The sequence below is a fragment of the Pseudophryne corroboree genome, chromosome 7, assembly GCF_028390025.1.
Source record: "Pseudophryne corroboree isolate aPseCor3 chromosome 7, aPseCor3.hap2, whole genome shotgun sequence".
NCBI classification, from domain to species: Eukaryota; Metazoa; Chordata; class Amphibia; order Anura; family Myobatrachidae; genus Pseudophryne; species Pseudophryne corroboree.
In genome coordinates this window covers 180240501-180253269 of record NC_086450.1, presented here as the reverse complement: position 1 = coordinate 180253269, position 12769 = coordinate 180240501, and the positions used below count along the sequence as shown (strand labels likewise).

At 43.0% G+C, this 12769-nt stretch overlaps 1 protein-coding gene across 2 annotated transcripts in view; it reads left to right on the top strand.

The window, feature by feature from the left end:
- The window catches only part of PTPRN (protein tyrosine phosphatase receptor type N), a 282930-nt gene that overhangs the window by 207925 nt on the left and 62236 nt on the right, over positions 1-12769 (top strand). For both annotated transcript variants that reach the window (XM_063933845.1, XM_063933846.1), the window contains 3 exons: positions 4132-4279; positions 9187-9260; positions 9698-9775. In XM_063933845.1, the coding sequence (XP_063789915.1) occupies positions 4132-4279; positions 9187-9260; positions 9698-9775 (300 nt within the window). The remainder of the gene's footprint in view (positions 1-4131; positions 4280-9186; positions 9261-9697; positions 9776-12769) is intronic.

Here is a 12769-nt window from a genome sequence, read left to right as displayed (position 1 = left end):
CAAATCTGGCTTACCAGCTTCTCCGGAAGCAAGTGTGACCTTACAGGCGGCAATTCAAAAACTGGTGCTGACTCAGGTCATTGTCCCAGTTCCACTTCAACTTCAAAACAAGGGTTATTACTCCAACCTGTTTGTGGTACCCAAACCGGACGGTTCAGTGAGGCCCATTCTCAACCTCAAATCTCTGAACCCGTATTTAAGGGTGTTCAAGTTCAAGATGGAGTCTCTGAGAGCGGTGATCTCAGGTCTGGAGGAGGGGGAATTCCTGGTGTCTCTGGACATCAAGGATGCGTACCTTCACATTCTGATTTGGCCGCCTCATCAGGCGTATCTACGGTTTGCACTGCAGGACTGTCACTACCATTTTCAAGCCCTGCCATTTGGCCTCTCCACGGCACCAAGGGTATTCACCGAGGTAATGGCAGAGATTATGTTTCTCCTCTGCAAACAGGGAGTGAACATAATACCATACCTGGACGACCTGCTGATAAAAGCGCCTTCCAGGAGAGGTTGTTGGACAGCAATGCCCTCTCAACCCGACTTCTCCAAGATCATGGGTGGATTCTGAACCTGCCAAAATCCCACCTGGAACCAACACGGAGGCTTCCGTTCCTAGGAATGATCCTGGATACGGAGGAACAAAAGGTGTTCCTTCCGTTGGAAAAGGCGTTTGTAATCCAGTCCATGGTGCGGGATGTCCGAAAACCTACCCGGATATCGGTGCATCTGTGCATTCGCCTTCTGGGGAAGATAGTAGCCTCCTACGAGGCTCTGCAGTATGGAAGGTTTCATGCCAGGCCATTCCAGCTGGATCTGTTGGACAAATGGTCTGGATCGCATCTTCACATGCACTAGAGGATACGACTGTCGCCAAAAGCCAGGATTTCTCTTATGTGATGGCTCCAAACTTCTCACCTGACCGAGGGTCGATGGTTCGGGAGTCAAAATTGGATTCTGCTAACCACGGCTGCAAGCCTCAGAGGTTGGGGAGCAGTCACCCAAGGGGAACAGTTCCAAGGAAAATGGTCAAGTCTGGTAGCCATTCTTCCGATCAACATTCTGGAACTAAGGGCCATATACAATGCCTTTCTACAGGCATCGCATCTTCTTCAAGATCAAACCATTCAGGTTCAGCCGGACAATGTAACGGCAGTAACGTACATAGACAGGCCGGAACGAAGAACAGAGCTGCAATGTCAGAGGTAACAAAAATTCTTCTCTGGGCAGAAAGACACGCGGTGGCGTTGTCAGCAATCTTCATTCTGGGAGTAGGCAACTGGGAAGTGAACTTCCTCCGCAGACACTACCTCCGACCAGGAGAGTGGGGCCTTCACCCGCAGGTGTTCAAGTTCTTAACAAGTTGGTTCGGAATTCCACAAATAGACATGATGGCCTCTCGTCTCAACAAGAAGCTACAGCGCTATTGTTCCAGGTCAAGGAACCCGCAAGTAGTGGCGGTGGACACTCTGGTGACTCCATGGGTCTACCAGATGGTTTATGTGTTCCCACCTCTTCCACTGATCCCAAGAATTCTCAAAAGAATAAAAAGGGAAAAGGTTCAAGCAATTCTCATTGCTCCACATTGGCCGAGAAGGGCCTGGTACGCGGAACTACTGGAGTTGCTCCTGGAGGACCCGTGGCCTCTGCCTCTGCGAGAGGATCTTCTACAACAGGAGCCGTTCGTCTATAAAGACTTACCGCGGCTACGTTTGACGACATGGAAGTTGAGCGCCAGATTTTAGCCCGGAAAGACATTCCGAACAAGGTTATTCCAGCCCTGATCCAAGCTAGGAAGGGGGTAACGTCTAAACATTACCACCGTATTTGGAAAAAATATGTCTCGTGGTGTGAAAACAGGAAATTTCCTGCAGTGGAATTTCAACTGGGACGTTTTCTCCTTTTTCTACAGTCAGTTGTGGATGTGGGCCTAAGATTAGGCTCCTTGAAAGTCCAGATTTCAGCCATGTCCGTTTTCTTCAAGAAACAGTTGGCTTCCCTCCCTGAGGTTCAGATGCCCTTTGTGCCTCCCACGGCACCTTGGGATCTTAACGTGGTGTTGCAGTTTCTACATTCGGACTGGTTTGAACCGTTACAGGAGGTTGACGTTAAGTTTCTTACGTGGAAGACTGTTACACTGTTGGCCCTGGCTTCCGCAAGGCGTATGTGTGAACTCGGGGCATTGTCTCACAAAAGCCCCTATTTGATTTTTCATGGGGATAGAGCTGAACTCAGAACTCGTCTCCAATTTCTTCCTAAGGTGGTGTCTGCGTTTCTTATCAACCAACCTATTGTGGTTCCGGTGCTTACTGACACCTCTGCTACCTCAAAGTCCCTGGAAGTTGTGAGGGCTTTGAAGATCTACGTGTAGAGGACAGCTCATCACAGAAAATCTGACTTGCTGTTTGTTCTCTATAATCCCAAGAAAATTGGGTGTCCTGCTTCAAAGCAGTCTATTGCTCGCTTGATCAGGCTTACTATCCAGCAGGCTTATTCATCGGCAGGATTGCCGGTTCCTAAAGTACAGGCCCACTCTACTAGGTCGTGGGTTCTTCCTGGGCGGCTGCTCGGGGGGGGGGCTCAGTTTTCCAGCTCTGCCGAGCAGCTACTTGGTCGAGTTCGAACGCATTGCAAAGTTCTACAAGTTCGATACTTTGGCCTCTGAGGACCTTCAGTTTGGTCAATCAGTTCTGCAGGAACCTCAGCACTCTCCCACCCTGTTTGGGCACTTTGGTACATCCCCATAGTACTAATGTGGACCCCAGTATCCTCTAGGACGTAAGAGAAAATAGGATTTTAATTACCTACCGGTAAATCCTTTTCTTGTAGTCCGTAGAGGATACTGGGCGCTTAGTGCTTCGTGTTTCCTGCCCTGTTACTTCGTTGTGTAATGTTGTTGGTTCAGCTGTTGCTGTTCCTGTTCAGTTTGGTTAGCATGGCTTTCCTCTCGTTTGTGTGTGCTGGTTCGAATCTCACCACTGTTCTGTTTCATCCTTCCTCAGGATATGTCCGTCTCCTCGGGCACAGTTCCTAGACTGAGTCTGGATGAGGGACATAGAGGGAGGAGCCAGTGCACACTATTGATTTCTTAAAGTTCCCAAGGCTCCTAGTGGACCCGTCTATACCCCATGGTACTAAATGGACCCCAGTATCCTCTACGGACTACGAGAAAAGGATTTACCGGTAGGTAATTAAAATCCTATTTATATTTTTTTTTTACAATTTTCATCTATCGCTATCCTGAGATAAGAAAATAAATTGGACAAAGCCTGATAAGTTGATAACTGGTTAAGTGGTGAGAAGTTGAGTATAACATCTCTATCATCTAATTAACGTTTCCATTGGTTCTGTTTGTGAAGGCTTTTGTGCTTCTTTTTTTTTTAAATCGGATGTTCTTTTGTAAAAGGAAAAAAACTATGTGTGTGAATCAGTGAAACTGATCCATTTCATAATTATTGTTTCCTTACTGCTTACTTGCCTACTTTATGAAAGTTGCTGGAGTCTCACGATTTTTTTCGTGTAGACTCCACACCCCCAGAAGAGTAGCCGGATCTCCAACACCCTGCCCACTTCCTAGTGAAGCAGCCAGGATGGTGTGATACTCATGGACATTGGGGTACTATATGGAGGGGGCAGGGCTAAATGATGCAACTCATGCCATTATAGCCCCTCTCCCTCCCTATGGATCCACGAATCCCAGCATTTTTGCTGTGGCAGGGGTAGGGTTTTTTGCATTGACTTTATTGACTTTTATCGTGTAAAAAAATCTGAAAGCCAACCTTTTTGAATGTGCAAGGTGGCTAGCCAGTCCACAGATGAACATATCCGCAGAGACTGGCCCAGCAAAGTGCTAAGTAAATGACCTGAGAGCCCTGTTCCGCCCACCAAAATGTCCAGCAGTGTCTACTCTCCGGGCTTCTGCCGGAGAGGAAACAGAAAAAGTCAGTAAGTATGTCTTATTATACCACATGCAATGTGGATATAACCCAAAGTAGATTTACATCTTCTCAAGTATACACATATAAGAGATTAGTTTACTTCGTTATTGTGGTGGGAATAGTTTAACTTTCATATGTCATGATACTGAGAATTCTTGTGGATTTGAATTCCCCATGCTTTCATAACCCTTTGCAGGCATACATGGAAGATCATCTGAGAAATAGAGACCGCCTCGCTAAGGAGTGGCAGGCCCTGTGTGCTGATCAGGCCGAGCCAAATTCTTGCTCTGTCGCTAAGACTGATGCAAACCTGAAGAAGAACAGGAATCCAGATTTTGTCCCCTGTGAGTGCAATAATATCATCACTGTATTAAATCATACTCTGTATCGGTACAGTACATACAAATTCTCCTAAAATATCGATAGCATACGTGAATATGCGGTGGGCAAACTTACCACTTCAGTGGCCTATCTCTGTAGACACGTGCATGTGTGGTCCAGCTAGCCGGCACCTGCATGCGCAGTGGATCGCTGCTTTCAGTTCCACTAATAAAAAAAAATAGCTTAATGGTAGATTCTCCAAACTCTCCTGACCACTGGTCACATGAATACATCCCCTCTAAACTGCCAGAGGAGATAGTGGCTTCCCTTGACAGCCCTTTCACATTGAACGAACTAGAGGATGCAGTTGTGCCTTCCACTTTGGGCAATTGCTCCCATACATTACCAGATTTTAATTCCAACCAGCCAAATTGGACAGCTGGTCTGCCAGATAATTGTATACTGTACGCCCAGCTTAACACCCAGAAAATTCCCCTGTCAACGAGTACAGAAAAGGCATTTGATAGGATAAATTGGGACTTCATGACCAAGATACTGTAGGACTTAAGCCTTGGTCCCCAATGCATTGCCAAGATCTTGGCACTTTATAATTGACCCTATGCCAGAATCAAGATCAATGGGACATTATTGGAACCATTTTCGATTACGCATGGAACCAGGCAAGCATAACCCTGTTCTCATCTGGTATACTTTGTATGGCAGTGTTGGCTAGGTGCTTCAGAAGAACCCAAATATTGATGACAGTTGGGACTAAGAAAAACAAACTTGCCCTTTATGCAGACGACTTCCTGGCCACAACCTCTAACCCTATTGCATCACTACCCAATCTATATGCAGAATTCCAGAAATTCTGGATGGTTTCCACCTTTAAAAATATTAACACTAAGGTGGTCATTCCGAATTGTTCGCTCGTTGCCATTTTTCGCGTTGCAGCGATTAGTTGGAAAATGCGCATGCGCATGGTACGCAGCGCGCATGCGCTAAGTAATTTAACACAAAACTTTGTAGATTTACACAAGCTCTAGCGACGTTTTTTCATCGCTCGAGTGATCGTAGTGTGATTGATAGGAAGTGGGTGTTTCTGGGCGGAAACTGTCCGTTTTCAGGGAGTGTGCTAAAAAACGCAGGCGTGCCAGGTAAAAACGCTGGAATGGCTGGAGAAACGGGGGAGTGGCTGGCCGAACACAGGGCGTGTTTGTGACGTCAAACCAGGAACTAAACGGACTGAGGTGATCGCAGTCTAGGAGTAGGTCAGAAACGGCAAGGAATTATTTATTAGCAATTCTGCTAATCTTTCATTCGCAATTCTGCTAAGCTAAGATACACTCCCAGAGGGCGGCGGCCTAGCGTTTGCAATGCTGCTAAAAGAAGCTAGCGAGCGAAAAACTCGGAATAACCACCTAAGTCTGTAGCATTGAACATAAATGCCTCAATGACCATAGTGGATGGTCTGAAGCTGGTGTTCTCATTTCTTTGGCACCTGTTGTGAATTAAATACCTGGGAGTATGACTCACCCGTGATAACTTGGACCTGTTTACAGGAAATGATGAATAGACCCTGAGTATTATAAAAGTAGAATTTAGTAGTTGGCGTCAGCTAATAAGGCACCAGCTAACCCGAGAATCTTGCTCTTTAACCTCACTACCTTACCTATCTGTAAACATTAAATATATATACTGAAGCATTTCAGTAAGGCAGCAGCTGTCATTACACTGGTCTACAGGGAAAGCATCACACTCTCTGATCTGAGATTGGGGTTGAGATTTGGACAAAAGAATAGATATCTATTCTATACTGAGACGGAATAATTAACCCAATCAGTTCTTGACAGGTTTCAGGAATGTATGACCTGTTCGTATTACTGGTTTGAATACAAACAAACTGATAGCTTCTGTAGAGAAGATTCCATGTGAATACTCCACAGGGTCTCAGCCATTTCATTATGCCAGGATGGGGCCTATATTTCTGCTGTGGATGTTTTTATTGATCTTTGAGGCAACTCATTTATTTTACCCCCAACCCCCACACCACCCCTGGGTCTCCTCTCCTTCCTCCGTTCCTCTGTGTTTTCCCCTTCTTCTTTTGTCTTTGGATTCATTGTTTTATCTTCTGTAGTTATTAATAAACATTTATTACAAAATCAACATAAGTGAAAGTAAAAAGGCAAAAGAAATCTGCAAATGTTAGAAATATCTAAAAACATTTTAAAAAAGCATTATTCTAAATAAATGTGGTCTTTTAATGATTGCGAAACCTTAAACATTCCTTACGCATCATATCACACGCATCATATCACATGCATAATATCACACGCATCGTATCACACACATATCACATGCATGGCATGTGCATCATATCACACGCATCATCATAGGCATCAAATCTCACACATCATATCACATGCATCATTTCAAACGCATCAAATCTCACACAATATATCACACACATCGTAACACACACATCATAACACATAAAAAGAAAAAATTAAGCGCCTGTGTCTGTATTTGACCAATTAATAAAAATTAAGTATCTACCAGAACTCACGTTCGCTTCACTCAAGGGGCTGTATACACCCCTAAATAATGCAATAGTTAAACCAAAAGAAAAGAGGAGCGCTCATGTGTTCATGATAAACACCCAATAAATCTATTCAGAGCCGGTAAATAAATAAAAGTAATTTATTCAATAAAATTATACCAATTATATTTATCAAATACCAGTTTAAAATTAAACCCAATAATAAATAATATCGTGCTGGCCAGCAGTTTCAAATTATAACAAAAACTGTTAAAACTTCCCTCAGTAGGGAATCAGTGCACTGAGAAAAAAGTATCAACAAATAGTAACTCTGTATCATTCAGTGATAGTAACTGTTCCCTGCATAAGGGATCAATGCACTAGGAAAATTGTCCTGTTGGACCATCAGCGTGTATTAACTTTGTATCAGTCAAATGGTAACTGAAGCACGCTGAATGGAAAAGGTGTAGCGGCAGATAACAGTTTGTACAAAGTGTCCGATTACCTCCCTGATGGAACTCACGGTGTGGTCCTACCCCCGATAATCGAGCGTCCTCGGTTATTATGTTGTCCACGGGGGGTGCCTCTCGTGTCACCGGCTGTAAATTGCTCCACAAAAGGAGGGATATGATGTCACGGACTTGCAGTGCTGACGCCTGTTTAGGCGGATGTGCTGATAATAGCGGCGGGATGGACAGATGGCAGTGTCCCGTAACGACTCCCGCTCTGCTTTGCTATACACCTGTAGGTTGATAGAGAACACTGCTGCAGCTTCACAAAGTGGGCGGAGACTGGCGCGTTTCGTCACGAAATCACGTGACTTTGAAAAAGTCACGTGATTTCGTGACGAAACGCGTCAGTCTCCGCCCACTTTGTGAAGCTGCAGCAGTGTTCTCTATCAACCTACAGGTGTATAGCGAAGCAGAGCGGGAGTCGTTACGGGACACTGCCATCTGTCCATCCCGCCGCTATTATCAGCACATCCGCCTAAACAGGCGTCAGCACTGCAAGTCCGTGACATCATATCCCCCCTTTTGTGGAGCAATTTACAGCCGGTGACACGAGAGGCACCCCCCGTGGACAACATAATAACCGAGGACGCTCGGTTATCGGGGGTAGGACCACACCGTGAGTTCCATCAGGGAGGTAATCGGACACTTTGTACAAACTGTTATCTGCCGCTACACCTTTTCCATTCAGCGTGCTTCAGTTACCATTTGACTGATACAAAGTTAATACACGCTGATGGTCCAACAGGACAATTTTCCTAGTGCACTGATCCCTTATGCAGGGAACAGTTACTATCACTGAATGATACAGAGTTACTATTTGTTGATACTTTTTTCTCAGTGCACTGATTCCCTACTGAGGGAAGTTTTAACAGTTTTTGTTATAATTTGAAACTGCTGGCCAGCACGATATTATTTATTATTGGGTTTAATTTTAAACTGTTATTTGATAAATATAATTGGTATAATTTTATTGAATAAATTACTTTTATTTATTTACCGGCTCTGAATAGATTTATTGGGTGTTTATCATGAACACATGAGCGCTCCTCTTTTCTTTTGGTTTAACTATTACATCATAACACATGCATGGCATATGCATCATATCACACGCATCGTATTACGCGCATCGTCTCACACACATCATATCACATGCATGGGATATGCATCATATCACACGCATCAAATCTCACACATCATATCACACACATCATATCATATGCTTCAAATCTCACGCATCATATCACACACATCATGTCACATGCGTCATATCACATGCATCATATCACATTAATCAAATCAAATGCATCACACGTGTCATGTCAAATGCATAACTCTGCGTAGTCAGCAATTCCATGCAGACACTCTCGCTAAGCTTTGCCTACACCCCATTACCACCTAGTTACTACCCTCAGCCACAGGTGGAGGTGAGTTGGACATCACTCTGCATCATCCATAGTTCTGTACCCTTGGCTCGGAGCATGCAGTACTTACATATATGTGCAATGTGACAGCCTCAGAAACCAGAACATATGTGTCCATCTTTGTACATGTGAAGCAGATAGTAGGCACATTTGCACAAAATGTAATGTATCACAGGGGTGCATATTTTACAATGTATAAATAAGCCCTGGAGCCCATAACCACCTCCTAATTGGTTTATTTTATTAAAAATAATAATTGTACCTACAGGGCCCTGACACTGTATGATAATGATATCTTGATTCCTAATTGCACCCTGTGCTCATTTATATTCTAGCAGCATGAGGATCACACCTGCATAAATTGTGTTCTTCTTCTCTCCTGTTTCTGTTATAAAATAGCAGCGCAATAAATAATCCCATCACTCCATAACCTCTATTATTTCCCTATGTCTCTGCAGACGACCAGGCTCGTATCAAGCTTAGGAGTGATAACAACCCTTCTCGGAGTGATTACATCAATGCCAGCCCAATTGTAAGTAATATTCAATTATTGTCCCTGTAAAACAGAGGCAAGCCACCTGGGGAAGATATAGTGGAACTGCAAGCCCCAGCGTATTGGAAGATAATGCTTCACAATCGCTTAAGAGTCACAGTCCTAAATCATCTGTAAAGGAATTTGATTAACAGTTGAATTATAAAATTAGATTTTATGAAAATAACTAAAATATAACTGAACTTTGTAAGTTACTTCTGCCAATATATTTGCACCTATATGTGGTTTTTGTCATTTTAAGATAATAAGGTAAATATTAGAAGTTAAATATTAGATATTTAGGTTTTGGGTACTTTAATTAGTTATAGTATATTTCAGTGTCATCAATAGAATTTAATTTTGAATAAAAAATTCGGGTTTCGATTTTATAAAGAAGAAAGTAACTTCTGTTATATTACTATCAATCTCTGCATTAGATTGAACATGATCCCCGTATGCCAGCATACATCGCCACTCAGGGGCCCCTGTCTCACACCATCCCTGACTTCTGGCAGGTGAGACCCTCACTTTTTGTTGTTTTACAAGTTTGTGAATGATGGTTCATGTAGGATGTAATTCATTGGGTACATCTTTACACTAACACTACAGTATATGAAGGTACAATTCTAGGGGTCATTGTACTAATACAAATATGTTGCAGAGAACAGCACATTGCCACTCCTTCTTCCATAGTAATAGTCTCCTGTTCAGTGTCCACCTTGGGGCATGTCTGAAGGAGGAGTTAGGGCAGAGATAGGGAGTTTAAGGGAGATTTATCAAAGCTTACATGGCAGTATTTACTAAAGGGAAAAATCTGAAAACTGATGTTTTCGCAATTTTCCAACATTTCCCATATGTACCAAGCTCCGGAATGCGATACATTCTGGGGCTTGGTCCCGGTGGGTAACGGCATCTTTTTGTGGCATTGCCCAATAGAAGCCTATGGGTTTTTTTTCACCTTGTTCCTTGGAGTGATCCAATCGGATCCCTCCCGCACCCCCCGCGGCTGCGCATGTCACTCTGCACATGTACAGAAGGGCTCCCGGGTCCTAAATCCGGAAGTTCTTCTATCACAAAGGACAGCTCTCATTGGGATGGCTGTCCTTTGCATATTTCTAGATACATACTGGTGTTACTAAAGGTATGTACCAGATAAGTGGCAAGATTTACCGCATTGTGGATGCGATGCTTAGTACATCCCGCCCGAAGAGAGATAAACTATCAACCAATCAGTTCACAACTGCCATTTTTCAAACACAGCCTGTAAAATTACAGGAGCTGATTGGTGGGTACTTTATCTCTTCCCACTTTATCTCTTTCCAAGCTTTGATAAATCACCCCCTTTATCACCACATGGCGTGTGCACCACTCCCTCCTCTCCTCCGGAGGTCAGCTCTGCTTCATATTTTGGGCAGAGCTGGGTATTATGGTGCTGCTCTCTTCCATAAACTGAGCATCTGTTTATATACCAGTGTTGAATTTACTATTTTTCTACTAATGTATCATTTTCATCATACACATAGAGTCTAGTAAGTTCAACAGTGCTTTAGAATACTGTCCATATAGGCTAACTAGGCTTGTACCTAAGACAACATCACTCAAGTGTCAAGACCTTTGTATCAAAAGAGTTAGGAAAAGCACCAGGAAAAGGAAGCCAATGTGGTTCACAAAAGAAGTATCAACTAGTGTGAAAGCAAAAAAGATGGCTTTTAGGAAATACAAACAGACTCAAAATAATAATGACAGAGGTGTATCTTGACAGACGGAAGGATGCTAAGAAAGTGATCAGACGTGCAAAGGCAGAAGCTGAGGAGACAATGGCCCAGTCAGTAGATAAAGGGGGCAAAACTTTTTTTAAGTATATAAATGAAAGGAGAAAATCAAATTTAGGAATAATAAGACTTAAGACAGAGAGTGAGAATTTGGTGGAGGGAGACAAGGCAATAGCAGATCACCTACTTTGCTCAGTATTTACTACAGAAGAAGGGAAGGGGCCCCAGTAATGTTGCAAGGACATTCATAAAAATGAGGTAGATGAAAGTACATTTACAGAGGAGAAGGTCCTAACTGAACTTTCAAAACTAAAAGTAGATAAATCAATGGGGCCAGATGGGATACACCCAAGGATACTAAAAGAGCTAAAAGATGTGCTGGTGGCACCATTAACAGAATTATTTAACCAGTCACTAAATACAGGTGCCATTCCAGAGGACTGGAAAAGAGCAAATGTAGTTCCATTGTACAAAAGTGGAAGCAAGGAAGAAGCAAGTAACTACAGACCAGTAAGCCTTACATCAGTAGTAGGGAAAGTAATGGAAAAACTACTAAAAGAAAGAGTTGTGGAATATCTTAAATCAAACAACTTACAGGATCCAAAACAGCATGGATTTACTGGTGGGAGATCATGCCAAACAAATCTTATTGACTTTTTTGACTCTGTGATGAAAATAATAGATCAAGGGGGAGCTGTAGATGTAGCATATCTAGACTTTAGTAAGGCATTTGACACTGTCCCACATCGCAGACTGCTAAATAAACTTGAAAGTGTGGGGGTGGATTATAGAATAGTTAACTGGATAAGAAACTGGTTGCAGGATAGGAAACAGACAGTTGTAGTAAATGGAGTGCAATCTTTGGAGGGAAATGTTACCAGTGGAGTACCCCAGGGATCTGTACTCGGACCAGTTCTCTTTAATATCTTTGTTGGTGAAATTGCAAATGGTATTGAAGGGAAAGAATGCCTTTTTGCAGATGATACAAAGATATGCAACAGGGTAGACACACCAGGAGGGGTAAAGAAAATGATTGATGACCTAGCTAGGCTTGAAAAATGGTCAAGAACATGGCAACTACAGTTTAATGCTAAAAAATGCAAAATCATGCACTTGGGTCTCAAAAACCCAAAGGCTAAATATAGTATCAAGGGTACTATAATGGAAACTACTGAGGAGGAAAGGGATTTAGGAGTCACTATTTCAAGTGACTTAAAGGCAGGAAATCAATGCAACAAAGCAATGAGAAAGGCAAGTCAGATGCTTGGTTGCATAGGGAGAGGAATCAGTAGCAGGAAAAGAGAAGTAATAATGCCACTGTATAGGTCATTGGTGCGGCCTCATCTGGAATACTGTGTCCAGTTCTGGAGACCATATCTCCAGAAGGATATAAATACATTAGAGAGTGTACAAAGAAGGGCAACTAAAATGGTGCATGGCCTACATCACAAAACTTACCCGGAAAGGCTAAAAGATCTTAACATGTATAGTATGGAGGAGAGAAGGGAAAGGGGGGACATGATAGAAACTTTCAAATATACCAAAGGTTTTAACAAAGTTCAGGACGGAAACATTTTTCAAAGGAAGAGAAGTATTAGAACTCGAGGACATACACTGAGACTGGAGGGAGGCAGGTTCAGGGGAAATTTATGGAAAAATTATTTCACAGAAAGGGTAGTGGATAAGTGGAATAGCCTCCCATCAGAGGTGGTAGAGGCTAAGACTGTAGAGCAATTT